General features: G+C 48.8%; 1 protein-coding gene and 1 long non-coding RNA gene across 3 annotated transcripts in view; one reads left to right on the plus strand and one right to left on the minus strand.

Annotated features, from left to right (window-relative positions):
• Positions 1-202: 202 nt before the first annotated feature.
• Positions 203-27,995, minus strand: part of NMNAT2 (nicotinamide nucleotide adenylyltransferase 2) — a 75,652-nt gene continuing 47,859 nt past the window's right edge. The window contains exons 2-11 of the mRNA XM_039486714.1: positions 27,696-27,784; positions 26,593-26,660; positions 23,043-23,121; positions 17,356-17,482; positions 16,013-16,093; positions 15,173-15,217; positions 12,786-12,862; positions 5,126-5,227; positions 4,564-4,631; positions 203-3,932 (exon numbers count right to left, since the gene is read on the minus strand). Coding sequence (XP_039342648.1) covers positions 3,830-3,932; positions 4,564-4,631; positions 5,126-5,227; positions 12,786-12,862; positions 15,173-15,217; positions 16,013-16,093; positions 17,356-17,482; positions 23,043-23,121; positions 26,593-26,660; positions 27,696-27,784 — 839 coding nt within the window. The 3' untranslated portion in view covers positions 203-3,829. The remainder of the gene's footprint in view (positions 3,933-4,563; positions 4,632-5,125; positions 5,228-12,785; positions 12,863-15,172; positions 15,218-16,012; positions 16,094-17,355; positions 17,483-23,042; positions 23,122-26,592; positions 26,661-27,695; positions 27,785-27,995) is intronic.
• Positions 22,220-27,711, plus strand: LOC120371150. 2 transcript variants are annotated; one of them, XR_005584169.1, is made up of 3 exons: positions 22,220-22,269; positions 24,340-24,524; positions 27,636-27,711. It is a non-coding gene; the product is annotated as an uncharacterized LOC120371150 (long non-coding RNA). The 2 variants fall into 2 exon arrangements; XR_005584170.1 differs by lacking the exon at positions 27,636-27,711 and adding an exon at positions 27,238-27,338.

Here is a 27,995-nt window from a genome sequence, read left to right on the forward strand (position 1 = left end):
AGGGGTGGGGGTTTTTTGTTTTGGTTTTTTTTTTTTTTTTTTTTGTCGACCACTTTTAGCAACAGAAATCCAACTCCAAACTCTTTCACGAAGATGCAATTGGCAACATGGCAACTTCAACCCATTGAGGTTTTTTTTTTTTTCTTTTAAAACTTTTTTTATTCATTTCAATAAAGCAAAACTGTGTTATTAAAATTGCGGATTCAAGGACCATCCCACCCTCTTTCCCCCTCATACACTGAAAAAAAACCCTTCCTTGCCAACCCTTGTTGCATGGGTTAGAGATGGAGGCGCGACTGCTCGCGCCAACCCAAGGATCAAATCCAAACTGATCCCAACAGTTCAACAGTCCACTCCAAAGATATGCTACACCCCCATCCCCCCCGTACCATGAGTTTTACTGAGCAGATAAATGAAGGCATAGATAAGACTAGTAAGACATAGTATATTCATCATCCATACCACAATGCTATGTTTCTAAGGCATGCCGTCCTAAACTGGATGAGATCGAAAACTGGCCTGCTTCCTATCTCACACCCTTTGATCACCTGAAGGAGCGGGGGGATCGAGAGCTTTTTGACTCTTATAAACACTTTCTTAATTCCTTTTTATTTCCTTTCTTCATCTTCCCTCAGTTAAGAGCAATTGTCCTACCTCCCACTTCAGGGGCAAGCCTCTTCTCTCTGAGTTTATTCCCTTGTTGTGTCTTGGTGGCTCATTCTAGACATTGATTGCTTTATCTCCTCCAGCTTGGAGTGGAGAAGTGCAGTAGGTTCTGGCAAGTAGCCATTGCTATTCTCTGAAATAGCTTGTGTGTGAGTCAGAGCTCATGAAAAGCTTCACCCACACAGGGTAGTAAGAACAGTTTGTCTAGAAGAGCTTAGCTACGGACGTTGTATAGATAGAGAACTCTTCCCCTCCCTCCCCCACAAAATGACTGTGCCCCTTATATCCACCTGCAGTGTGTGTGAGCAGGGGCTGCCAGGAAGGCTGCTCATTCCAGGTTCCCCCATGCTAGTATGTAGAGCAGTGGGTGCTAGCAGCAGGAACTCCAGATGGAGACATCCCTGAAGAACAGGTGACCATACACGTTTCCTACCTGCTCCCATCAGCCCTCATGGATTCTGAGTTGACTTGGTGCCCACCTGGACATACATGTTGGTGCCATGAGTGGCAGGAAGAGCAGAGAAATTGGAGTCTGGCAAAACCAGTCCAATCTCCCCACCCCCTTTCCTACCCTTCTGTTTGTCATGGGAAACTTCAGTGCAACAGTGACAATTCCTGAACTAACATTTCCAGGTGGGGGTAAAGCCTGGGAAGAGAAATCTTGCTGGTGGTACCACTGATGATCCTGTTGCCTTTCCAACAGGACAGGAATGGGCTAGTGGTCTGAGCAGTGGCCTAGGGATTCCTGGGTTCTAATCCCTGCTCTGACACTGATTTTTTTCTGGGCTTTGGGCAAATCACTTAACCTCTGGACTTCTGACTTTCCCTCTGTGAAATGGGGTGACAATACCTACCTCTGAGGACTGATCATTGATGTCTTATAAAGCACGATAAACTACAGTGAGTTTACAAATGCTACATATGTTTTTCTGGCTGAAGGGCTGATGGCAGCTGTTTGCCATGACAGAGACGCCTTCCTGGACTCTGGCTTCTCTTGGTAACAAGCCATAGTGAGTTCACAGCAAGCAAGGTGGCCGTGTGGAGCACCGGGTCACCAAATCTAGTGCAGCGTCTTCTCTCTGAAGCTTCCACTGGAGCAGGTTGTGCTTCATTGCAGCCCTTTAAGGGCTTTTGCTTTAAGGTCCTTTCCTGAAATGCTCCCTCTCCCTGGGGGGGATCACAGCCCTCTGAGGGGCACAAGCAGCAAGTTCCCTTGGTGGGATTCTAGTGCCCTCCTGCTTTTCACGGCATCTGGATGGGAATGCAGAGAACCCCACGCAGAATAGCTACAGTGCCTTCTTACAGGAATGCAATCGGGTTGAAACAGCCCAGGTTAGCACAAGCATAACAGGGAAGTAATGGCAGGTGTCTGAGAACTAAAGACAAGCAGCTAAACTCCAAGTAAAAGGGCTAATTGGAAAAGCGGAAGGACAAACCCTAAAGCTGGGCTTTGCCTTCCTCTCTAAGGATGCAATAACTCCAGCGCATGCACTGTCACAGGGCTGGGAGCCCTCTGCGAGTCAGTGGAACCCAGCACTGCAGCCTGCTTGCCGGGGCCAGTATGGGGCCTTTGTGCCTCTTAAACATCCCTGCTCTTTCCAACCCATCTCAGCATTGCTTGGCCAGTGTAGGTCCCCCTTGCATCTGTTCCTCTTGCTGACATTTGGCCCAATGTGCTACAACCGCAGCCCCGGACAGCAAAGCACAAGAGTGGTTTGTCCCAAGAGAGGCATGCGGGAGACGGGGGAAGGTGCAAGTTGCAGAGCTCGCAGGGTGAATAGCCTGCGTTTAACAGACTCCTCACGGGCAGCTTGAACCCCACACTCTGGGAGGGAGGAGGGGGGAGAGGGAAGGGAGGCAGGCAGGAGTGGAGACCATACTAACTAGGGAGGTGCCAGCAAGTAGATCCCAGGGGTTGAGTATGAAGGGAGCAGCTTGTGCCTATAGATCAAATTACATCCCTGAGCGCTATGCTCTACCCATCTGCATCTGCGTAAGGCAAGTTTGCTCAGGGGTTAGCTATGATGGCAGCCCCCTCCCTGCTAATGAATTCATCAGCCCCTTTTGACATATCATTGTAACCCCCTGTAACCTCACTGAGACCTCTGTGCCTCCATGCACAGCAGGATATGCTGCCTGTTGATCAGAAAGACGCTTATTGACTTTTGGTAAATATCAGGTTACAGAGCCTCTCCCCCTGTCAGCATCCCATGGACTGATCCTGCCATGTTGTGACGCTACAAAACCTAATGGTTGGGCTTGAGAGAAGCACGACCAGTGGCCTTCAGCTGCCATTTACTTTTGAGTTCCTGTGATCAAGTCTGGTATGACAGATTCCTTTCTAGGATCAGTGTCAGGTACCCGCCAGCTGAGACTCAAATACAACATGACCACTTAAGGGACATCCTGGAGTGACCAGGTTCATGTCAAGTGAAGATTAAAGGAGGCCCCTCCAAATGAATAATTATCTACAGCAGAAGCAATTGCTGCCAGGCTGAGGTGTGCTTCCCCCGCTGCCCCCACCCCCCAAGCCTTAGCTCAGAAAACCATTTCAGAATTTTCACAGTTCTTTTTTACTTCAAAGCTAAACTGTCCCATAAGTGGCCTGAGCAGCGCTCTCAGCCTAGCCCAAGTCTGGGCATTGAGCCAAGTGGGTTAGGATCTCCCATTGCCAAGCACGGATATAGTGCATCATGTCGCGAGGCCAAGGGGCTCACACTAAAACTATTAATAAAAAGATCCACCGTGTTTTATTTAGCTTAAGTGCCGTAAGATGGGAAAAGACTGAGCCCCTGTTCCTGGAGCATGCTGGGAAGGTGGACACCAGGATCACTTCCCTAGGGCATGCTGGGAAGGTGGACACCAGAGCCACCTCCCTAAGGCATGCTGGGTACATCTCTATTTACCGTACCCCCTGCCCCCCGGTGTATGAAGGGGAAGGGTTCTCCAAAGCAGATTGCCGAGCTGTGTACCATTGGTGGTTTGCCACAGCTCCCTAGAGATTCCTGCACTATGGAGCGCTAGAGTCAGTGAGTGAGACAGGTGGACGCGCCGGAGGCTGTGAGTGAGAGAGAGAGAGACAGACACACAGAGAGCGAGAAGTGTGATGGAGAGCTGGAGGGAAGTGGAGCGGTGGGGCTGCCTTGCTGCAGCGCCTCAGGCTTTAACCAGAGGCGTTGATATACAGCTGGCTCTTGAGGATGTAGTCAATGACGGGCTGAGACAGGTAATCCACAACGTGTCCATCCCCGTGCTGCAGGGCCAGTCTGGGGGGGCAAGAGAACAGAGGGACTTAGTGCTTGCCAGTTACCCGCCCCACGTTGCCCCAGCCTGTTTTCTCTTCCCCAATAGGAAGCAGCTGTTTGGATAAGGTTCAAATCAGGCTTCATGTGGGCTCAGTCCATGGAAGAGCTGGTCACATCTCCACAGGGAAGGTGCATTTACGAGGGTCACTGTCTCTCACAAGTATGCACATGGTAACATTTTAGCCAAAGGAGCCATTGGTCTGAACGTGTGTGAGATCAATGCAAGTGGATGGGACAAGGCTGCAGAGGGAGGACGGCTCAGTGGTTAAGGCAGTGGATTCAGGAGACACGGGTTCAATTCCCTGTTCCATCACTGACTTCCTGTCACTTAATCACTCCGTACCTCAGTTCCCCGTCTGTAACCAGGGGATCAGACCACTTCCCTCCCTCACACGATGGAGCCATGATTATGAGGTACTCAGATACTATTGAAATGGGGCTATGTAAGTACCTAGATAGATGGGGAAATATTTGTGGTGGATTGTGGGAAATTCTTGGATCCACTGGGTGGGATATGAGATGCCCCGCAGTGGGAAGTGAGGGCAGGTCAGGTCTCTGTACCCTGCAGCAGGAGGCCCTTCGAGTTACGCACCTGCTTTTAGTTGAACTGACGACAGACATTGGGTGGTTCACGTCATCCTTCACAACCAGGATGTTGTTCTGTGGCGAAAACGAGAAGAGCAAATGAACATGACTGACCTCAGCCCTCTGCTCCTCATGGCTTGTGCACCCAGCATGTCGGGGCTCTCTGGCCGTGAGGAACACTAGTGCCCAGAGGTGACATGGGCAGCTGGGCACTTTCTTGGGGATGGTTTGAGGGCTTCTGGGTTCTCCATCCCAGTCACTGAGGTCTGGAACAAGACCTATGAGCACTGAAGACGTAAGTGACACACAGGCCTCATGCTAGTCCTGTGCACAGGGATGAATGTCTCCCTGAATGCAGAGGCTGGGAGCACTTACAGGTATTGGTGCTGCTTTATGGAAGTGGTGCAGCAGTAAAGCTTCATATGCAGCCAGCTCACCCTGCCCATTGACCTGCCCCGCAATGGCATCATGGCACAGTAAGAAACTGGGGGTGGAAGGCAGAGCCAGGCCAAGCGGACCCAGGCCCAGTCATGATGCAGGGAATGTCTGTGTTGTGCAAAGTCACTTACTTTGTACTTGCGGAGTATTGAGGAATGGTTCATAATCCGGTCTGTGTCTGTGCCGTCCCGAGGCACCACCACGATCCCAAAGTCCCCGACAATCACCTCCATCTGGGAGCAATGCAAAGAGGGACGTTTCAGAACCTTCTAAGCCTCCTGCACCAGGGCGATGCTGGCCCAGGAACCAGCTCACAGGTCCCTGACTCAAATGAAAGATGTGCTGAAATATTCTGTGATGTGTTGAAGGAACTAAGTCTTAACTTACCTTCTTTCTGCAAACTTCCTGGAAAGTCTTTGCCAGAAACATGAATGTCTTTACGGAGGCTAATTGGCAACTTCCCTGGGAATATCTACACTGCCAGTTGGAGATACAAATTCTAGCTCAAGGACCCATACCTACGCTAGTGCACTAAAAATAAAGTGTAGCTGGGGTGGTGTGAGTGGCAGGAGGCACTAGCTGCCCTGAGTACGATCCCACCTAGCTATGTACTTGGGGCAGCGTGGCTGCATGGCTGGTTTAGCGTGATAGCTCGAACCGAGCTAGGGTGGGTATGTCTCTTTGAGTTAACAATCACCCCCTGTGCGTGAAGCGTAGACAGACCTGCAGGTATTCTGATCGTATTTTCTTATAGGACTTTTCAGTGCGTTCCCTTCCTATGGGCCTCGGTCTGCGGTCCTACTCCACACACAGAGTTCACTGGAGGAGCTGCTGAATTGGGGTCTGTAAGGGAGAAGCTCTTCCAAAATAGCTTGTTGCCAAATGCTAGCAGTAAGTACCGATGAGGTGGCAAAAAGGGGCAAGTTTAACCTCACGGCTATGCTGAACTGGCCCTTCTGTTCCAGCATGTGCGTATTCAGTTCCCATGGAGACGTTGGCAGTGGTGGCTGGCAAGATTTCAGTCTGGCAAAACCTAATCCAAAGCTGGTTCAGATCCAGGTTCCATTCCATTCAAACCACTATGGTTTGTTGGGTTTCAGATTGAAGGTTCTGACTTGGGCCCTTCTCTGTGGATCACTCTGCAAAATCTGGTCTGGGTCCAACCACAATAATGGAAGAGCTAATGATGAGGGAATTTCCTCTGCAAGGCTGAGCCACACTCCTCGAAAGAGAAAATCCAGCTGGGCTCCTTATCAGTCAGCAGCCTTGTTGCTGAGTTTCAAGCTGGTTTCCTGGCTTCACTTGGCACCTTCTAAATCTAATACAAACAGCCCCCAACCACCTAATTTAAAGTTTCTTTGCTCCCTTTGCCCTACAATCCTGGGAGTTTTCTTCCCAAGATGACACTGACACTGCTCCATTTCCTTTGGGTTTTGTTCCAGTTTCGACCTTGCTAAAGCTCCCCGGCAGTGTGTTCTGTACAGTGAGTTAATGGAGTATTTAATGATACTGCTTGAACCAAAGCTCAGTCCTAGAATCCCACTGTTTCCACTTAGAGCATTTCATGTGTCTGTCTGTCTTAAGATTTTATCCTGCCACCCATCACTATAGCATGAGAGTCCCTCACCTAAAATCAATACCAAGTCCCTAATGGGTCTCTGGAATGTCTCCCTTTTTGGTGTTAAGCTGCTCCTTTAGGGTAGGCTTTTTGAGGGTAAAAAGGGGGTTAGAAATAAATGGGGTATTTGAACTGCGAGCATCACTGATGGTGGCGGAAAGGCTTCCTCCAAGAGGACGGCTTTGCAACATTTCCTGAAGATGGTCAGGCTCTGGCCTGATCGCCTCCGGGACTCTGTGCCACAGCTGGATGCCTTCGTAAGAGAACGCGTTGTCCCCGGCTCTCACTTGCTTCAACCTAGGCTTTGTGATCTGCATTGGCCCGGGGCAGTGCAGCTGTCATGGGGGTTCCTAGATCAAAATCCAGTCTTTGAGGTAGTTGGGGGTTGAGCCATTTGTTGCTTTGAAAACTAGGATCAGGGTCTTAAATTGGCATCATAAACTGACTGGGAGCCCGTGGAGGGACTTGAGCACACACCTGATGTGCTCACTTTTTGTGGCCTAAGCCATGGTGGAGGTGAAGCCACATTCATGCCTGTGCATCGTCTTCACATTCAGCTTCAGTTACAGCAACCCAGCCTGGAGGTGACAAATGCATGGAGTGCTGTGAAACGGATGCTACCTGGTCATCCAAGCTTAGCGAGGATTCAGACAGAACCCCTGATGCTTTGCCCCACTTTGGTGAATGGAAGCTGTGCACCTTCAGTGGAAGGTGAGACAACATCTTGACCAGCTCTTTGAAGCACTTTCAAACAACTCCCCACAACTTAGTGCTCTTGAGCATATCAGGAAATATCTGAGCAAATAAACTGCCACCTGCTAAACAGCATTATTTTAACCCGATAAAAATGTTAGTCCTCTAAGCAGGTGCTGCTTGCAGGAAGCAAAGCAGAATCTGCAGTGAGCTGCTGTATTCAGTCTCTCATGTGCTTTAACTGAAGGGGAGGGTGTTGGGATCCCACGCAAAATAGGACTGGATTCTGGGGGGAAAACAGCCCAAGTGTCAAACCTCGGGTTTAAATTAGGGCACCCAATCCTGACCCTGAGCACTCAGATCAGCTGAAATTATCAGACTGGGGTGCCCAAGTGCCAATCTGAGCCTGAGATGCAGGACTATCTGCCTTAATTTAGGCCCTCAACTTACAAAATGATCCGTTATTTTTCAGTCTGAGAGTTGATTTCCCAGAGGTGCGTCCGGATGGAAAAGCAGTTCACAAAGTGATTCATTTCTCGGGGTCTCCTCTCTGGTTTGCCCAGTTGCAGAGCAGGAGAGGGGAATGGCTGCTGTTTCCTAGACTGGACGTAATTACTGAAATTGAGTCTCTCTGTTGATCTCACTGTATCCGCGTTAGAAGTTTGTTTGCTTGAGTACTCAGTGTGGGATGCCAGAGGAATTTGGCTTTAGAGATCATCTGGCACTGGATCAAAGACAACTCCCAAAGCCACTTTCTGGTGGTCTGGTGTATTTGTTCCACTCTTGTCCAGACTTTGTTCCTCCTGTGATAAACTCAGGACAGACAGTTGCAAGAGGGGGGTAGGAGTCAGTCCCAGAGGGTTAAAAGGCCCTCCTCCTTATCAACTGAGACACAACTACAGGTCAATCAGGTTCAGCTGAGAAAGGGTTACCAAGGTAGCAAATTAGAATCAGCTGAGGGGGAGCTACCTGAAGGTAATTAGGACCAGGTGATTTCAACTTGGGGCTGCCTGAGACCTTTTTAAACCCCTTCCTGGGAGGAAGGGGGGGGGGGAAGCAGAGAGAGAGAAGGAGCCTGGCTGCCAGGTGTGTTGGAGCAGCAAGCCTCCCCAGGAGGAGCGGCAGTACGCTCTCCCACAAGGCAGGAAAAAGACTTACTTTAAATAAGGCTGGTGGGAAGACAGGGAACAGACTTCCCCTGAGCCCTAAGGGGGACTGCAATTGCCCAAGCCTGTCTCCCCAGGGCTAAAAACAGCAGAGGCTGGGGAGACTGAGAAGGTACTTTGCCACACTCCCTCATCTAGATTATCCTCCCCTCTTGGGTCCTCACCATTTTCCAGCTTTCTCCCCTGACGTCCATCCAAAATTTGGAAACCCCATTCTCTCATAGCCGGCAATTACTTCAGCAATATTACATATGGCTGCCACCTTGAGGTAAACCACACTCCTGACTGACTCAGAAACCACCACCACCACTTTATCCACAGTCGACTTTCCAACACCTAATTGCTTGGCAATGGACCTGTAGCAGTCTGGGGTAGCCAGCTTCCAGACGGTTATAGCAACTTGCTTCTGGATCAGAATGGCCACCCTCATTCATGTGTCTTTATGGAGGAATGTCACAGCAAACTGCTCACAAAGCACCAGAAACGTAGCTTACTTCATATTTCTTCTTCTGGCCCCCCTGCTGGTCATCCCAGGTCTGCATGATGCTGTGACCCCACCAGGCTGAGCTTGTGGCCCTGCTCCAGAAGCCCAAGTTACCAGCGGCTGTAATGAATGCCATCAGCAGCTTCAGCCAATTTGCATCTGCCATGTCTGTGTCGTCTTCCTGCTCCATCACAAGTTTTGTCAGGTGCCTTCGGTGGGTCAGAAAACGCTGCTGAAATGTCCACCAACGTCTCACAGAAGCTCTGCCCATTTTCTGACACAGGAGTACAAGTGCAAACATGAGAAATTCTTCAAAAGTTCTCCTCTGTGTTGCTGGCTCCGGTAGCTGGGAACGCACTGACCAAAGCGACTGCTTAGCAGGCTGTTCAAACTTCCCGCCACACAAGGGGTGGACAGTCAAGTTTTCCCACAGTGCACCACAGCCAAAGGCTAGAGTGGCCACATTGTGCGATGGCACTAGGGAATCTGGGAGATGGTTGGCTTGACTTGGGTCTACATGCTGCAGTGAGGATGCCAGAGCCCCAGTTTGAACCCAGGTTAATGTAGGATTAACAATCAGTGTAGACGCTCAAGCCCTGAGTTCTCTAATGCAGAGTCCACTGACTTGAGTCCCACTAACCCTGGGTTTACATCGCAATGTAGACATACCCCATATACTGCAATATAAGACCAGGGTTAGTAGACCTCCTGTTAGCAGATTCTGGGTTTGTTAACCTAGGGCTTGAGTGTCTTTGCTTATTTGTAACCCCAAGTTAGGAATTGTTGAAACTGGGTCCCAAACTGAGGCTGCAGCATCTAGGCTTCATTATGCGGGTCCAAGTCCAACCAGCCCATCCCAGACTTCCTAGTGCCCTCCCAAAATGTGGCTGCTCTAGCCCTTTGTTCATGGTGCAGTGAAAACTTGACTGTCCTCCAAACTTGACTGTTCAGAGGACCAAGAAAGTCAGCTCATGGGATTGTGGGATACTTTTGGCAGACTCCCAGAGCACAAGTTCAATGGGGTTGTGTCTACACTGCAAAGCAATAGGGCTTGAACTCTGGGTCCTTGGACCTGAGCCACAGTTTAGTGCACTTTGTGTGTAGATGGAAAGGGGGATTAGGCTTAAGCCTGAACACAAACCCTGGGCTTACATTGCAGTGTAGATATACCCCACAATTATCTTCCTCTATGTCCACTGTTCTGACCTTGTTGCCATCCTCCAAGTCTTTGCACAAACTTCCTGTAGCCTTCTTCACCAAGTCTAAGTTCCTCATTCAGTCTTCAAGGACTGTGCCACATTGCCAATGAACCACACCACACCTCTCATCTTCCTTTCACACAGCCCCTTAGGCCTGGAACTCCCTCTGTGTTGCTCGCTGTTCAGGAAGGACTTTCCTTCCCTTGATTCAAACGCCCACTTAGAACTCTCCTCTCCCACAAAGCCAGCTAACAGTCATCCAGTTTAGTAACACTGTTGCCCGCTCAATACCAAAGAAAAGAGCAACACTTGAACCTCCCTCTATATCTCCCAGCATGTCTGATCTGTGTTGTCTGTGTCGGTTTTAAATTACTCGGGTAGGACCACATATCCTTCTGTGTCTCCTAAAGCACCAAACAAAGAATTTCAGTGGAAAACATGTCTGCTGCTTTCAAAGGTAGGAAGGAAATCTCACCCCTTCCTGAGCTCCACTCAGGTCAGTAGAGACAGAATGTAACTGCTTGCGGGCATGTCATTTAAGACCTGTCTGAGCTGCTTTGGCATTAGAACATCAGCAGAACTAGCTATGTCCTTGCAAGATGGAGCTGTTGCTTTTATGCATGTGCCTGATTTAGGTAGTTCAGTATTTTCTGGCTCTGACAGAAGAGATCATCTGGACAGATGGGCAAAGCTTGGGCAAATATTCTCCCCAAATCCAATTTCCTAGCATGTTCTCTCCCAAAAATGCATTTACAGCCGTTAACGTTTGCATTTGTTTTGTTTCCTTTTGCAGATATTCTAGTGCATGAATTCACTGGGGGAAATGTTCAAGGAAGCAGCAAATTATATGTGATTTAATACAGAATAATCATGGAAAGCAAATTTTGAACTAATTCCAGGTACTCCTGAAAACCTCACTCTAATCACACACTTACACAGTCAGGGACCAGATTATTCACATGCTTACAGGCTTTGCTGGACTTGGTCCTTAAAACAGAATTCTGTTGTCTTGACAATGTTATCTGTAATTATCTGGGGGAAGTTCCATGGCCTGTTTTATACAGGAGGTCAGACTAGATCAGTGGTTTTCAATCTGTGGTCCATGGACCCCTGGGGGTCCGCAGACCATGTCTAAGATTTCCAAAGGGGGCTGCACCTCCATGTGAAATTTTTTAGGGGTCCACAAATGAAAAAAGGTTGAAAACCATGGGATTAGATTATCACAATGGTTGCGTCTGGTCTTGGAATCCATGAACATAGATAGGTTTGCTGGAGGTGATATTTCTAGCTAGCAAGAGTATTAATGTAGTGGCTTTAACCTATGTTTGTTAGTATGGGTCAGTATGATGATAAACTGGGTTCTGATGACCAAGCCACAGTCTTACTTTTATTGGTAAGTACCAGAGCCCCTATATTGATGGGTGTATTAGAAAAGCATATCAAACGGTCCTTTTCTCCACATGCAGTGTTGTGGACTCTTGTTATTTTAACATGAATCTTGTGGTATTTGATGTTTTTACCTAAAGCACCATCCCCTGGAGTCAGATGACTGTGAGAATCTCAGCGCTCATAATTTAAAAAGTCAGCACCTAGCCCTCATGGTTGCACAGAAAATGTCTGAAAATGTGACCCAAGTGGGAACTAAAAATGCCAGATGCCCGCAGACGAAACCCAACCCCCCCACAATTTTTTTTTAAATCATGAGATTTTTAAACGAATTTTCATTATTTTGGGGGGGCCTGAGTCGTGATTAGGAATATTTGGGGCTGGCAATACAGTACTCAGCTTTAAAGACAAAATAATCTGCCACGGTTAATAAATAAATAAATAAATTAATTAAAGACGGTAAAATGCATTTAAGGCAACACAGATTAGAAGAAATAATTTCAATTTAATTTGCTTTTCATCATGGATGCTGTAATGTCTCATTTCATTCAGTTTGGGCAGTGAAATGAGACTGGTCAGTTTCACTTCCGGGTTCTCGTGTCCTAGCACAAGGCAGCTGTGTTTGGGTTCCTAACACTGTAGTGCTATATAAGAGCTAGGCTGGAATTATTATTACTAGTGGTAGGTTTATACTACACAAACGCTGTTTTGCTTGGTTTATTTAAATTTCTGTTCCCTATAGTGTCATGAAAATTGGATCTTGCATACCCCTATATCCCACTCCCCATATTCTAAATTTAGGGCCTAAATCTATTAAACAGATGCTGTTTATAAAAGAAAATGAGTTTGGGAGATGGCCTTTAAAATTTTCCTACACCCTCAGAATTAGACATAAGTAGCTGCAGTCCCCAGCTGTCTCTGCCACTCATCTCCCTGAGGGTGGGGAGAAAAACGTGATGCGAAAGGGAAAGTTTCTGGCTCCAACCTGAAATAAAAGCCTAGTGGGTTCTGAGAGTCAGAAGCAGGATACCTCTCTGACTCGCTTAGCTGAGGGTGTAAATGGAAGGGGTGGGAAGATTGGAATGGGGGGATAGAGGCAGACAGTTCAAGGTTTCCCATGTGAGTTGACTCAGTTGTTTCCTGGGAATGTTATGCCACATGTAAGGTCACCGTGGGAGAGAGCAAAGACGGGAGGGAAGGAAACAGCGCACAATGGATCGCATGCAGCGGTAGCCGGCTACTCACATCAGACTCATTCCAGAGGCCTGGGATACAGAAGGACTCCAGCAGGTCACTGCCACAAAGCAATAAGATACGAAGCTCTGAAGAAAGGGAGCAGAGAATGGAGAAGTTCAGAGACATGGGCTGATGGCTTCCCCCTGTGACGCTACTGAACCAACAATCCCTGCACTGTGCTGCTGGAGAGACTCTTTCCACAAGACACAAAAAACAGGGCCTGATGCTTTGTGGCTATTCAAGATCCTATCGCACTTTCTGCAATAACAGTGATGTTAGCTGCAGTGCAGTACCCTGGCCAAGCCATCTGCCTACCCTAAATACCTCTCTAGTTTCAAACAGCATTTCATTTCCTCTCCTACACTGCTGTGCAGCACTGCTGTGGGCGGTTAAATAGCTGCTGCATTCCACCCCAGAGATGGCTGCATTTCAGCATATGTGCATGTGCCGTGTAAAGTATCTCATGGGTGGGGAAAGAAGTGATTTCTGGGGTATGTAGGTGTACAGATTTGGGATCTTTTAAAATGACAGATGTTCTATTAGTTCTCTGTTAGATATTACAAGGACCCGGACAACTGGTTAAAACCAAGGTCTCTAATGGGGGTGTCCCACTGCTCCCCAGCATGTCGTCACTGTCATGGCAGAATAAGGTAGTTGCCAGAAAGCCCCAATACTTGCTCACTGCAGGGCAAACCTGTATAGACTTTCATGTCTTCCCTTTAACTTCCCCTGTTTGGATCAGTCTCCCCTCAGGGGCTTGCTGACATGCACAATTGCTGGCATTTTACTCGGAGATGTGTACACTATCACTTATTGACCCTCAGAACCTCGGACGTTTAAAGGCACAGAAACTGCAAGTGTTCAGTGTTAGAACTGAGTGTTGCCGAACAGATTTCTCTGTCTACATCACCACTTTTGGCCACCAGAGGGAAGCAGCAATATTGCTTAAATCTGTAAGGATAGGGGAACACCCAATTTAACGCAGCCTCCCCTCTCCCCCCGCACACACTCCCTGTCTTAGCCACCTGTAGCTGGGCGTAAGTCAGCACTTTCCTCAACTTCTGAACTCTGACCTGGGTTAACACTTAACACTAAAGGGGTGCACAGAAGGCTCCAGTGATCATCTCCTGCCTGAGCTATCCATGCTATTTCTGAGGTTTTTAAGCTGCTTTACAACTAGCTAGTGGTGATGGGGTGGGTGCGTGGGAATTGTAAACAATGAAACAGGTCTGCTATCCTCTGCTTGTGAAGTACAGGGAGGCTTATAAGGATGCGAAGGATTTTTTTATATTTGGACATGCCACAAAATGGATCAGCGTTTTAAAGAAATATTGAAAGGGACTCCCTCATTCGTAAGAGCTAGACACATCTGCCATTGGACTGGAGGCAGCCGGAGCTAGGAGGGGTTGGTGGGAGATGGTCTTAACTCTCTGTTCTTCATCTGGGGCTATAAAAATTCCAGAAGGGGCCTGACCAATTTCTGATGCACTGGTGACTCAGCATCTCGGTCTGGGTGGGTCATGCCAGGCTCTCCATGGTATTTTATGTGATGGGAGAAGTGTATTCATCATTAGAGAACACAAAGATCTTTCACCAAGTTGGCGTGGAGTCCTTTCTTCTGCAGTTGGGCCAGGGACCCTCTCTTTGTGCTAACATGGCAGCCCTGCTGTGTTTCTTTAATGCCTGAGAGTTACTTTATTGGGGCTGGGGAGAGGTGGGCAAGGAACACTTAGAACAGGCCGTACCATGTATAGCAACTTCCACTGGAGGATTTCAAAGCACCTTACAATGGTGGATAAGTAAGATTCTGACTCTACTTTTCGGCCTTGTCTACACTAGAGAGGGTTATACTGGGATAGCTCTACCATCAAACCCTGCTAGTGGAGATGCAGTTTATACTGGAAGAGTTTTCTTTGGCTGGTATGCCTTACCCACCATTTCCCAGATGAGATCACAGCCCTAACCAACATAGCTACGCCGTCGAAAGCCAGCCCTAGCGTTAGATGCAACCCTAGGGGCTCTGAGCGGTTAAATGATTGGCCCAAGGTCACAGTGTGTCAGTGTCAGAATTAGGAAGAGAAGTCAGGTGTCCCAACTCCCAGTCCTCTTTTCTAACCCTATAGCAATGCTGTCCTCCCTCCCCGTGAGGATGGGAATCAGCCCAGGGCAGTTCATCACCCTTTTGAGCCAGCCCAAATCCAGATGCCTGGTGTCCAATGGGAGCGATGACCCAGTCCCCTAATTTGGCGTCTGTGTTGTGCTCAGTCACTAGAACAGACTGTTCATCCCCATTCCCTGTGTGGCCCCTCCCATATCACCCACTGCATCAGCCTGGGGGGAGAGAGCTGCACTTTGCAGGGCCCCGCCTTCCTGAGGGCAGAACAGTGCGTACTCACCAATCTCCTCGTATCTCATCACGGTCCCCAAATTCGCATTCTCATCTGGAGAAAGAGAAGTACCAGAGTCCAAGCTTCAAATGAGCATCTGTGCCAGAGTGTGCCCAGGAGGGGAGACGGCTCTTTAACTGCTCAGCAGTGGCTCTTAGTGTTAACAGGATTCCTGCTCTACCAGTGCATACCTGTATACCTAGCACCTGGTGGTGGATTTCTGGTCACTCAGAGTCTTTCGAAGGAGATTGGGCATCTTTCTAAAAGATCTGCTCCCGCTCAACGGGGGACTGGCTGGGTGAGGTTCTAGGGCCCGCATGGTGCAAGAGGCCAGGCCAGGTGATCATAAAGGGATCATCCAGCCTTACAATCACTGGTGAGAGAGACTGTGTAGATTTCCTGTTAGTGGTTGGAGTTAATACTTCCGGAGATTCTTTCACCTTAGTGGTGTCTGTCTACATCCAGGCATTGCAAACTCAGAGTCGCTGTGCCTCTTACCCTAGCATAGCCGGGCTCAAGAGGGGCAGATTTCCCTAGTTAAGCTAATACTGCTTCCTGTTGAGCAATCCAGGGAAATCCTGGGTGGGATCTGAGTGCCTACCTGCAATGAATTTTGGCACAATCCCTGTGACAACCAGGGAGATGCTGTCAGAGAGAGAGAGAGTGGGGGCCTGGTCATCAGCTGGTATAAATGGACACAGCACCACTGTTGTCAATGAATCTACATTGATTTGCACTTGCTGAGGATCTGGCTGCGAGTGGGTTGGATGGGAGGCAGAAAAGAGGAGGAAGACCATGGAGTGGGGAGGAACGTAGATGAAAGCAAGCATCTACATTTTCATAACGTACCCACAAAGGTGAAGCGCTCCATTGGTGGACGGACACAGCAAATCCGGCTCAGGCTTTCTCCCATCTTCCCCAAGATCTTTGCTGGAGGGAGAGAGAATAGGTAAAAGGCAGGTTCAGAGTCTGAGCCCTCTGCAAGAACTACGTCTCACTGCACAAGGCCTGTCTGTTGTTCCCCTACAGAGCTCTCAGAACACACAGGGCATTTGACTCTGAGGGCGTGGGGGAATCCCCGCTGGCCATCTCTGCTGGCTGGGTTCTTAAATCAATACACTCTTGTTCCCACCTTCTGTTCTGTTTGTATCCACTTCAGTCTGTTTGAATGACTCGTTTAGAGCCTTGTTGCTGGATTGAAGTTATTTCATGTAGACGTTCGTCATCCTGAAGAGCTTTTTCCCCCGCACCAAGAATTGGAAAGAAACCAATATTTTCTGCTAAGGATCTGATCAGCAACTTGGTGCAAATGGCCCCTTACTGGTTTCTTGATTTCAGCCCCCTCTTAAAACTCTTTAATTTCACCCTGTTTGGATTTTTAAAGAAGCTGGGGGTGCAGTTGTGGGTGCACCATGCACTCAGGATTGTGCCTAACTAATCTGCACCTAGAATGACCATGATTGCAAATACAAAACTGGTAACAGCATATTTAAAATGTCCTCAGACAGCCCCTAAGTGGTTAATCATTGGATTTAAGTGTGACGTGCAGTACTTACATGTAAAAAATAGGCATGAGATTGCACTTCTACCATGTTTAAGGATCAAGCCTGGTTTTGGGGCAATTTTAAGATACCTTTTTCATGTAGATTTAGTGCCAGAGTGACAGCCCTTCGAAAGGGAAGTTCTCTGTTCATTCACAGAACAGGTAGAGCATAGACACTGGCAGCATGAACTTCCTCCCAATACTCCGCCTATGCCTTAACTTGAACCTGAAGAGACCACTTTTAGCTGTGGAGCGTGGCTCAGTCTCCATGGCCCGTTTGGTCTTTTTCCCATGTTGCTCCCAGTGCCAATTGTGTGGACACTCAAGTGGACTCTGCTGATGGATCCCAGTCAATAAGGAGTTGGGGAAGGGAGAGAAGATAGCAAAAAGACCCAGTGACAGGTAGGCTGCATTTTCCAAACCTGAACCCAAATATTGCTGAATTGCATGGGTCTGGAATCTCAATTCCCTCAAATTATACATTTTGGAACCATACACTATTTTACCTGAAACCTTCATTTATTGTTTCTTGGACAGGTCTGTTTCCCTTCCCTATTTCTGGGGGAACAGGTCTGGGGAATTCAGATTGGTGCTGTCTCCAGGGCTTACCTCTGCTCCATTTGGAGACCTCCTCTCTGCTGAGACCTACCTGCCGTGGGCTTGTTGGAAACATTGCTGTTCTGGTAAATGGGCTGTGGAGACTCATTCTGGGGCTGTCCAATCACTGGGGTCATGGAAGGCGTGTTCACATTGGAGAGGATGCAGCCAGTCACTCGCTAGGGTGGGGATGAAATGGAAGGAGTCAGTAACATAACTCCAGAGCCAGAAACACATCCATAGATTTCTTGCTATAGCTTGGTAGCCAGCCCTACAGCTCACAAATTAATAACATTCTCCAGTCGTTACTAGGAGACACAGCCAGCCTCATTTCATGCTTCCTGTTCCCAGCCAGTAAAATGAGACCGGGCCATATGACCTAATGAAAGGCAATGAAGCCAGGGGAAGGCGATAGGCTTCAGAGCCCTAGCTCCAACCTGAAGTGCATCTTCAAAGCGCTGTCTATACAGCTATTTTTAGAGTGCCCATAATAACCCAAGTCTGTAGGCCTGGGCTGGGAGGCTCGCTTAGCATACCCTAAGCATCTCCATAAATAGGATACTCACTGGAATGATTTCTAGTATGTGTGATGAGACCGGCTTGATCTGTGCAAAACCATTATAAGGATACAATTCAAAAACTGGTATTAACAAAATACTAACCCAAATGCCCTCTCCCATTTAGCCTGGTATATTTCATGGCTGCCTTAACCCTTAGTGTGAATTAATCAGGACAATTGTGTGTTTTCAAGTATTCCTCTCCTGGATTCTTAGGCATAAGAGGAAGGCCAAAGCTAAGCAAGAGGGGAGATGCTGTTATCACTGGAGATGTCTGTCCGCATGCAGGCGGATCTTATACCAGCTTGGCAACATTCTAGTCATCCACTCACCAGAGCTGAGTAATGTTTTGTCAGGCAGGTAAATTGTCACTGGATTTTCCATGATTATCAATCACAGTAAAGGGCAGCTGAGCAGATTTTGGTGCCCAGGCTGGACAAATTTTGCAAGGCTGATTTATACATTGCAATTTCATTTGCCATTTCATTTTTTTTCTAATGACTCGAGATTTCCCCCCTCCCCCACCCCCTACTGTTCTTCTAAGCACACATGGGCCTCATGGGAATAGGAGACTTCAAACATTCTCTGTTCTTTTAAAGTGAATTTGGTGTCAGCCTGGCAACTCTGGGGAGTGAAAAACTCTCTGTACCCACACCATGAGGTTGGGAGAGGGAAAGGCTGTGTCAGCTTCACCCATGCTGCCATGTTGGTGTGCCCTTCCCCTGTTCTGTAGGGACTGGCTCTGGGGTAATTTAGTCTCCATGGCCCATTCAGTCTTTGTCCCCTCTGCTGCATCTGCTAAAATGGGTGTTGGGCAGTGGTAGTCATATCCGAGCGCCTGCGTGACCATCTCTGGGGTGAGAGGGGCCTTCAGCCTTACGGCCCAATCAGTCTTCTTTCCTGAGTATGATAAAATGACTTCCAATTAGTGCTAATTGGTGGTGGGTTTTGTGATGCAGCCACCTGCGCACTAGGAGCTGGGCTATGCTCTCCAAAGTCATTTCACGAAGGCCACTGTGAACAGCTGCTAGATGACAGTTGGCTTCAGTCAGTGTCAAACTGTGCCAGATTGGAGCCAGTCCCCAGAGGTGAAAGGCTCCTGCTCACATGAGCTGCCCGTCCCCTGAGCCATGCATTCCCCTTTCAGGCCGCGATCCTAAGAGGAATAGAAAAGCTGGCTCCTGATTTGGCTGCGTGTGAACCTGCTTCTGTGAGGAGATTGCTGCACACATTTCAAAGAGGCAGGCAGGCTTTAAACATTGTTTTAGCCCTGCAATGAGTTAGCACCGTTCTGGGTCCCCAGCCCCCAGGTTGCTGCCCAGGATAAGACTGCAATGTTGCAAACTCATCCTGTGCTAGGAGAGAAAGACAGCAGAATAATGACTGCACTCAACACGCATTCTTGCATCAAATCTTATTTCCTGAGCCAATCCCACCTGCTCCTTCCTTCCGCTCCCTTCGAACTGGAGGCAAGAAGTGAACAGACGGGGCCTCATTAACTGTGGAATCCTGGGGTGGCTCCTGCCCTGCTAGCTAAGAACTTTAAAGGAATGTTAATGTGGTGGTGGGGGGAGAATCCAACCCACCCTGAGCCCTCACTATAATCCCTTCCCTCGTATCCACGCCACTTGCCTCCCTTCAGAGGAATTGGAACCATCATAAAAATTTCATCTGACTGGAGGGTGGATTTGAAATGATTCATAACAACTTGGCTTGTTCCCAGAATGTTCTCTCAAGGTAACGATAGCACTGAGATGTCAGCTCTCCTCCCTTCAGTTCCGCTCCATGGGGCAGGGGCTAGTAGGATCCAGAGGGGCAGAACAGCAGTGGGAAGCAGTGTTGTGTGAGACACAATGTTCAGCCTAGCCTGCCTGTCCAGACTGCTGACGCACGAATTCAGGCTTTCCTCATCTTGTGTCTCGACTACTGTAATCTGCCCCTCTCTGGCCTTGTTGCCAGCCACGCTGCCTCCCTCAGTCTAGCCAAAACACTGCTAGTAGGGTCACAGAATCATAGAAATGTAGGGCAGGAAGGGACCTTGAGAGGTCATCTAGTCCAAGCCCCTGCCCTGAGGCAGGACCCTAAACCTAGACCATCCCTGACAGGTGTTTGTCCAACCTCTTCTTAAAAACCTCCAATAGTGGGGATTCCACAACCTCCCTGGGAAGCCTATTCCAGAGCTTAACCACCCTTAGAGTTAGAAAGGTTTTCCTAATATCTAATCTAATCTTGCTGCAGATTAAGCCCATTACTTGTCCTACCTTCCATGGACATGGAGAACAAATGATCGCTGTCCTCTTTATAAGAGCCCTTAACATAGATGAAGACTGTCATCAGGTCTTTTTCCAAGACTAAACATGCCCCGTGTTTTTAAGCTTTCTTTATAGGTCAGGTTTGCTAAACCTTTTACCATTTGTTGCTCTTTCTGGGCTCTCTCCATTTGTCCACATCTTTCTTCAAGTGTGGTGCCCGGAACTGGACAGAGCACTCCAGCTGGGGTCTCCCTGGTGCTGAGTAGAGCAGGTCAGTTACCCCCTGTGTCTAACATAGGGCAATCCTGTTAATACCCCCCAGAATGGTCATCTTGACTTCCACTTTCACCACATCACTTCTCTGCTGGCATTCCTCCAATGGCTCTCCCTCTCCCATGCGTGCCTGCTCTTTGCCTTTAAAGCCTTCTCCTTTTACCCCGTCCTAACCATCAGATCTACTAGCTTAGCGAGCTGTGGATACCCCCACATGGCTCTGCCAGTGGTGCCAGCCTCAGTCACTCACCCATCGGCGTCTCCCTCAAAAACAACTCCATGCTTTCTCCCACCTATCCCCCGCCCCCAAACACGCACACCTGGCAAAAACTCCCTGGCCAAATGCCTGAAGCTTCCACCTTCTCTTCTTTCAACTGCTTCCTCCGTACCTGCCCCTGCTGTGATGCCTGCAGATCCTTCCTCCCTGGCACTGGGCCAGGCAAGTGGCATGGCCAAGCCATCTGCTTTTCTTCTCAACTCGGTTTGTTTCATTGGTTCCTCCTCCTGCCCTTCTTTGCCCACTTGAGCCCTGACTGGTTCATCACTTTCATCCAGGTCTCAGGGCAGCTTTAATGCCAACCTCCCCATTGCTGTTGCTGGAGGGTAGGGTCAATGGTCTAAGATCATTAGCTGAAGAGGTGGTGGGAAGTCCCATTTCTGTTCAGGGTTTGTGATCTTCATTCTCACTTCTGCCTGCGCCTGTAGAGGGGTTTCACTTACTGTGTCACATATTCTCTGGGGTTTACCCAGCACGGAAGATGCCCTTGAATTTTCCTGTTGCTGTGAGTCATTCCTTAGGGCCAACAGAGCCAGGTTTGTCCCAGGGGGTTATTTTGTTAGGTGAGTAAGCAGGGCTTCATTCACTTGTCTTTCAAATGCCCTCTTTCCCCCTGGATTGACTGTGTGGCCAGCAGGGACGATGATTGCTTAGCTGTGAGTTTGCCATCCCCAACTGCTCTCATTGCAGCCTCGTTCTTGTGTGCGTCCTGACATGGATGTTCTCCCCGTGTACAGGAGCTTGGCATTTCCCTGGAGTAGACACAGTGCTGGGAGTTTGTCCTTAGTCCTTTTCCAAAGGTGGATGTAATTCGGTCATGTGCAGCACAATGTTCTTTTCATTCCACTTTCTTCTAATCTCCTTTTGCCTAGCTCCCTTACTGTGAGGACCCGTCTACACAGTAAAACTTAATTCAGATTAAGGAAGGGTGTGAATTTACAGTGTGACAGCTACTCCCGAATAACTCCACTGTGATGGGGTGTGTACATCCCACACTGGCAGCGAAGGGTTAATGGGAAGCCGAGGGTTCATTTAGCCCACTTGGTGGCAACTGGAGGCTGCATTAGGTACAGTTCATAGGCAGACTCAGCTGGGGAGGAGACTCACCTTCATAAAGCAAGACACTCAGAGCAGTGAGGAAGAGATCCAGTGGGGACGGGGCTCAGAGGGAGAGAAGGCCTGGGAGTCTCTCCTGAGAAAGGAGCTGTGGCAAATGGCCAGGGGCAGAAGGGACATGGGAAAGCCGCAGGCATGGAGCGGATTCCTATGATGAGCCCTAACAAAAGGACAAGGTCCAGTGGAGGCTGGCCCAGAAAGTTGGGAAGAACTCAGAGAGGCTCAACACCAGGATGGGTGGAGTGGCTGAAGTGGTGCTTGGTTCTATTTGGGGGGTGGGGGTGAGTTCTGCTGGGAGAAGTCTGGATCGGGGGGAGGGGGAATGTCGTAAGGGTGACACTGTTGGTGCACGACATTGATACTCTGTAATGGGTGGACTATTGTGACCTGGCCAGCAGGTGGAGTCACACAGCAGACCATGTGATCCTTAGGTTGAGAGGAGGCAAAAGGGGGCAACGCCAGGACTCGCCAAAAGGGGGTGCTCTGGGACAGTGAGTTTATCACACCGTGTACCGACAAGTCCTAATACCCTTGCAAAATCTGCATAGCAGATGCTGTGACTATCTCTTATTGGAGGTTGTTGGAGTTTGGGCCTTGGTGCATTCTTGGGAGCCTTTCCTATTTGCTGGTCTGGAGAACCATTCAGTTTCCAGGAATGGCAGCTGTTTGGAATCCCTTGTTTGAGCGATTCTTTTGTGAGGAGCAGGGGTTTGTTTTAACTGGCATGTCCCCCTTGCTCCTTGTTACTGATGGTATTTTTAGCCTCTCCATGTGGGTGTATTGATCTGGGCTGGAGTGTTTGCTGCAACGTGTGATTGGTACTTTGCTGTCTGATGATGATGTGCACACCCAATCCTAGAGGGCTGACTCCTTTTTTCTTTTTCCAGCTGGGAGAGGTGGATACATGCCTGTGTAATATTCTCTCATCTACCTGTGTTGGGCCAGAACCTCAGCTTGATAAATCGTCACAGCTCCACAGGTTTCAGGGGAGCTATGCTGTTTTTCCACAGCTAAGGATCAGTCCATCAAACATATATATCACGTTGGTATAATTGAATCAACCTGAAAGAGAGAGAAACCTGCCCTGCATTGGCTACCGCTGAGCCTGAACTCAGCCCTGAAAGTGCTACAGATCAAAGCTATTAGAGGGACATTTGAGTTGTGCATTAAAAATGCATTGGTCTAACCGCTTTCCTACACTTCTCCTGCTAGCCACAGCTTTCCCCTCCCCCCTCTGTGACACACCTGCCCAGGTGTGACTCACCTTCATCAGATCACGGTGGTGTTCCAGTACGCTGCAGGTAGTCTGCCAGGTGTCCTGATAGCACTCCCAGGGGTCCACCCTGTGGGGAGGAGAGAACATAACAAAGAGGGTTTGCATGTGAATCTTGCTCTGTCCTTCACCATCCAGCATGCTCAGTTGCAGTGGAGAGGCCAGAAAGAGACAACCATGCTGCAGGGAACCATCCATGTTAACCTCCTCATGTCTGCCTGCGATTAGTGGCTGGAATAAAATGCCAAATGCAGCTTTTCCAGCCATCACATTCTCATTGTATTCTCCCTACCTGCCTTTGGTTAAACTCCTCCATCCCTGCTCCATTTCCTCGTCCCTCCCCAGTCCTGGGCATGCCCGTCTAAAAGCTCTTCTCCTCTGGCCTCCGCCCAGGTGCCAGACACTGCATGGAAATGTATTGAGACAGCAGCTTTGGTTGCCAACATGACAATGGGACAGAGAAGCACACTGGACTCCCGAGGAAGAATGAATGCAACGGCTGTCCAGGGTTTCTGCTCTCCAGGGTCGCTCCCAGAAATTTTTCCCATGGTGTGCACGGCTGAACCACTCTCAAGGCAGGGCTCACAGCATCCACTGGGACAAATTTCCGTGAGTGGCGTTGCAACCCTGGCACGTTGTGTCTCAGCATGACTCTGTTTGGGGGACCTCTCAAATGCAGGAGGGCCTGGGGCAAACTGCCCCTTTTGCCCTGTCCCTGCCAATGGTGTGCACCATGCATAACGTGTGCATGGCTGCCCACGCCACTGCTGCTCGCAATGAAGTGCTTCCTCTTTCTGCCCCCTCACCCAAACAGCGTCTGGGAGGAGCTGGCGGAAGTTGCATGAAGCTCAGTGGCTGTTGGGACATGGTGTCACTGAACTACACCAGCACTGCAGGCAGGGCACTGGCCTGGAGGGCACCTCCATGGGGATAGTGGGCACCAGGGCCGCCGAAAGCAGGTTCGGGCCCCCCAGCAAGGGCGGACTAGCTAAACAGGGCCAACGAAGCTGGGCCCCGGGCCCCATTCCGGGCTGCTGGGCCCCAGTAATTTGTACCGGCTTCCCCCCCTCTCGTCGGCCCTGCTGGGCACTAGCCCAGCCTGTTGGCAACCTACATCACAGAGGGGTGTAAAACCCTGTAGAGAGGCTCTTACCTGCCCCCTTTCTTGGGCCTTGACCTATTGTGGTTCTATCCATATGGGAGGAAGCATCTTTAACCCTTCCCACCCTGAAGTGCCACAGCTAAAGCCAAAGGGGGAAATTTTTAAGGGTTTAAACTTTTCTTTCAGGAAATTAAACTGCGTGCAGGTGCAGTCCCGATAGCTGAGCACCACCAAACACGATGGCACCGGCAGCATACCAGCCTGACCCACTCTCACGTGCCTGAGCAACAGTTACGTGATGCAGCCCTCACAGAGAAAGGGAAGGGCCGCCCCACTGACCACCATTGCTGGCTTTTAGCAAGACAAGGCAGGTGAGGTAACATCATTTACTGCACCGCCCTCTGGTGAAATAACCCACTGTCCTCTGTTGCATTACTGAAAGATCAGAGCAGTACGAGGAAGAGTGGAAACGGGGAATGTGGCGAAAGCCTTGTCGGCGCTGGGGCTGTCACCACACCAGCGTGAGCCCCTTGCATTAGATGTGCTGGCTGGGGTAACAAGTGATTTGCACCGGCGCAGCTGGTGCCAGTGAAGAGAAGCCCCAGGCAGGGGTCTGGGTGAGAGGGGATGTAGCTGTGCCTTGGGATGCAGTGTCCAAGAGCTGTGACATTATTCATAAAAATTATCTCTACCTCTTGCTTCCCCCCCCCCCCTTGGCTGGCCTCCCACTTGTGAGACAGGACAGTGCTCTTATCCCCATTGTACAGATGGGAAGCTAAGGGACTTGCCCAAGGTCACACAGAAAGTCTATGGCAGAACAGGGAATTGAACCGTAGTCTCTCACATCCTCACAACTAGTGTTCTAACCACTGGACCATCCTTCCCCATAGCCGGATGTTTGTAAAATCATTTGGGAGAGACAGAATTTATCCAGCAGTTGTTTCTTGAGGCCATGGGGGGAATTCATTAGTCTGGTGCCTTTGTCTTTTTGCACAAAGACAATATGAAAGGCAGTCTTTTTTCTAGAAAAAGCTTCCCCCACCGCTCCTTCACTGGGCCTTTTTCCCAGAGCAGGAAAACTCTTCTTTTTCTTTTTCTTTTCTCAGACCTTCTGAGAGCCCCCAGTCTTTCATGAATTGCTAATCACACCCTGGCTGTTCCCAGGGCCTTTCCTGGCAATGAGATTTCATGCCTGTCTCACACAGAATGTGGGTGCAGGAATTTCCATCCCTCCTCTATACACCAGATTGTGAAAGACAAACCTCCAACGCTACAGCCTGGCTTAATTGAAAACTTAATGAGCTGCTAAATTGAGATGTTTCTTAAACATTTTCTTAGCAGCTGAATATATTTTTTTCTCTCACACCCCACCTGAGGACTCTCAGACGTGATCTCACTAATTAAAAACATGTGGAGTGCCTAATGTCTGTGTAACCTCTCTGCTGCACACGCCTGAGCTAAGTTAGAAACCATCTCTGCTCTTCATTAGGGTCTGTGTATCTGGGATTGACACTAGCGGTAATAATAAACAATAGCACTCAGAGCCTGTGCATACAGACAAGCTTCTGCCAGATGCTCCCAGCTGTGTCAGACACACATGCTCACCAAAGCCAGGCAGACACTCACTCATGCAGTCATGACCATCCACCCAATCCTTCTGATAGCTTCCATATCATCTGATGCAACTTGGTGTCTCTCCATGTGGCCATCAATATTAGTCAACTCTATCTGGTCTCATCCAATGGAAAGAATCCCACTGAAGTCAGTGGGATTTGGATCAGGTCCAGGTGTGCCCTATTTGTTACTCCTTTTCTCAACCTTCTTGATCTTCCTCCCTTGCAATTCCTCCTGGTACTTGTCCCTCTCTCCTTGTTCTTCCCCTTCCCTACTCTCCTCCATAGCCTGTTTGCTCATTCCCTTTCTTTTCAGCAGCCTCCTCCCACTTTCTCTCCTTGTGTGAGGAATGTGCGCTTCCTCTGACCTACAAAGACTGCTGAGTTTTTTATACAGGCACGCGCACTCACAGTAACAAAGAGCCATTATTAAAACATGCTCTTTCCATGCAAATTATAATGGCACAAACTTTTCTGGTGCATAATTAAGGTAATTAGTGGAAGCTTGCTTTAATTACACACTACGTGCTTAGCCCATAAGAGTGTCTGTCATCTGTCACAGCCGGAAGGGCTGACTGAAGCTTTGCTTTCACCTCCTCCTTTGGTGGGGGATGTTTGATGCACATCACTAGCTACCACTTGCTGGCTCTGAGATGAGCCCCTTGAAAATCCTCTCCAAGCTCAGTCTGAACTGACCTTCCCCTGAACTGGTGGATGTGACTCAAACTAGATTCCTACAGGCCGGCGTTGCCCCATAAAAGGAGCGTCGTGTCTTTCAAAGGCTCCTTGTATAACCCTACTGGCAATACCCAAGCTGTTACCTCACCTGATCCAGTCAGAGGACTGGACGGCCAGTTGGCACATGGTCAGACGGTGTCGGCTGGAGACCAGGCCCTGAAAGAGAATAGTAACTAAGAGAGGATGCAGGGAGAATCAGTGAAGCTTTGTCCAATGTCCAGTCCTCCCTCAAGCTTGGACCTGACTCAATTCTGTGATTTCCCCACCAAAACCTAGTCCAAGCTCTCCTGAATGCACCACAGGGACACAGATCCACTAAACTGAGTGTGAACCCAATAGCACCCCCACAGATGGGCCATCACCAAGGTTACTCATCAGCATAGGGCAGAGGTATCTATGTCTTGCCTGGATTCAGAGGGCAGAACCAAGCAGCCTACATGACATCATGAGAGCTTCACTTCTCTCTGAATCCTGTTTGGCCTGGGGGCTAATGACAGGGACAGCATTTTCTCGAGTCTTTTTGGTTAGGAGGAGACTTCTGCAGCTCAAATATAGAGATTTCCCCGTCTTTGGATTTCGTTCTCCAGAAGATGCTTTTAACAGCTCCTGTCCCAGTATTGCCAAGCCCAAGCGTATGAAAATCATGAGCCAGGCCCCCAAACTTATAAAATTGGTTTAAAAACATGAGATTAAAAAAACCCCATTATTTGCTTTCTGGTGTTTGTGTCTTTAGGGATCACATTTTCCAGCTTTCCTCTGTAATCACAAGGGCTAGAAACTTGGGGGCGAAAGTTAAATGAAAGCTGTGATTACACGAAAATCTCAAGACTCCAGGAGCTGCAGCTTTAAGAAAAAAGCTAGACTTGAGGTAAAAATCACAAGAGCTGGTAACACTGCTGTCCCTACATCAGGTTAATCAGAACTATGAATGGGTACTATGTGACCCACACAATCTTATCCCAGCCTTCTGCTTAGCTTCCCCACAGCTTTCACTCTGGCATCAGCTGAGCTGTAAGATTTCACTCTCCTGCAGACTCAGTTTTGGAACCAGCATTACCTGATTCCCCAGGGTGTTCATTGAACTAGAAACCCTCAGACCTAACTCTTCCTGTCATTCATGCACACTCCCAGCTTCCTGCAGATTACTTTGGCAATATCACACAGGAGAGAGCAAGAACTTGATCAACTAACCTGCTTCCCATAGGAGTCATGTACAGGTGAGACGATTCCACCAATTACAATGAACCTTCCAGTCTTGTGCAGATAATCCCGGGCTCTTTCTAAGGAAGGAAACAAGGAGGGGGAGGGGATCACTATGTAAATTCCACTCAGTAAAGCCAAAAGTTAGCTAGCGTTTTGAGCCAGATTTGAAAAACTGGTCTCAATTTTCACATGCAGTTTGTGCAAATCCCTGAATTTTCTCCTGCACATAATTGTGCAAGCAAAATTCACTGTGCAAAAGTGGTTGGCTGGACTGAGGCCTGTTGGAAA

This window comes from Mauremys reevesii, linkage group 8 (assembly GCF_016161935.1).
Source record: "Mauremys reevesii isolate NIE-2019 linkage group 8, ASM1616193v1, whole genome shotgun sequence".
Taxonomy (NCBI): domain Eukaryota; kingdom Metazoa; phylum Chordata; order Testudines; family Geoemydidae; genus Mauremys; species Mauremys reevesii.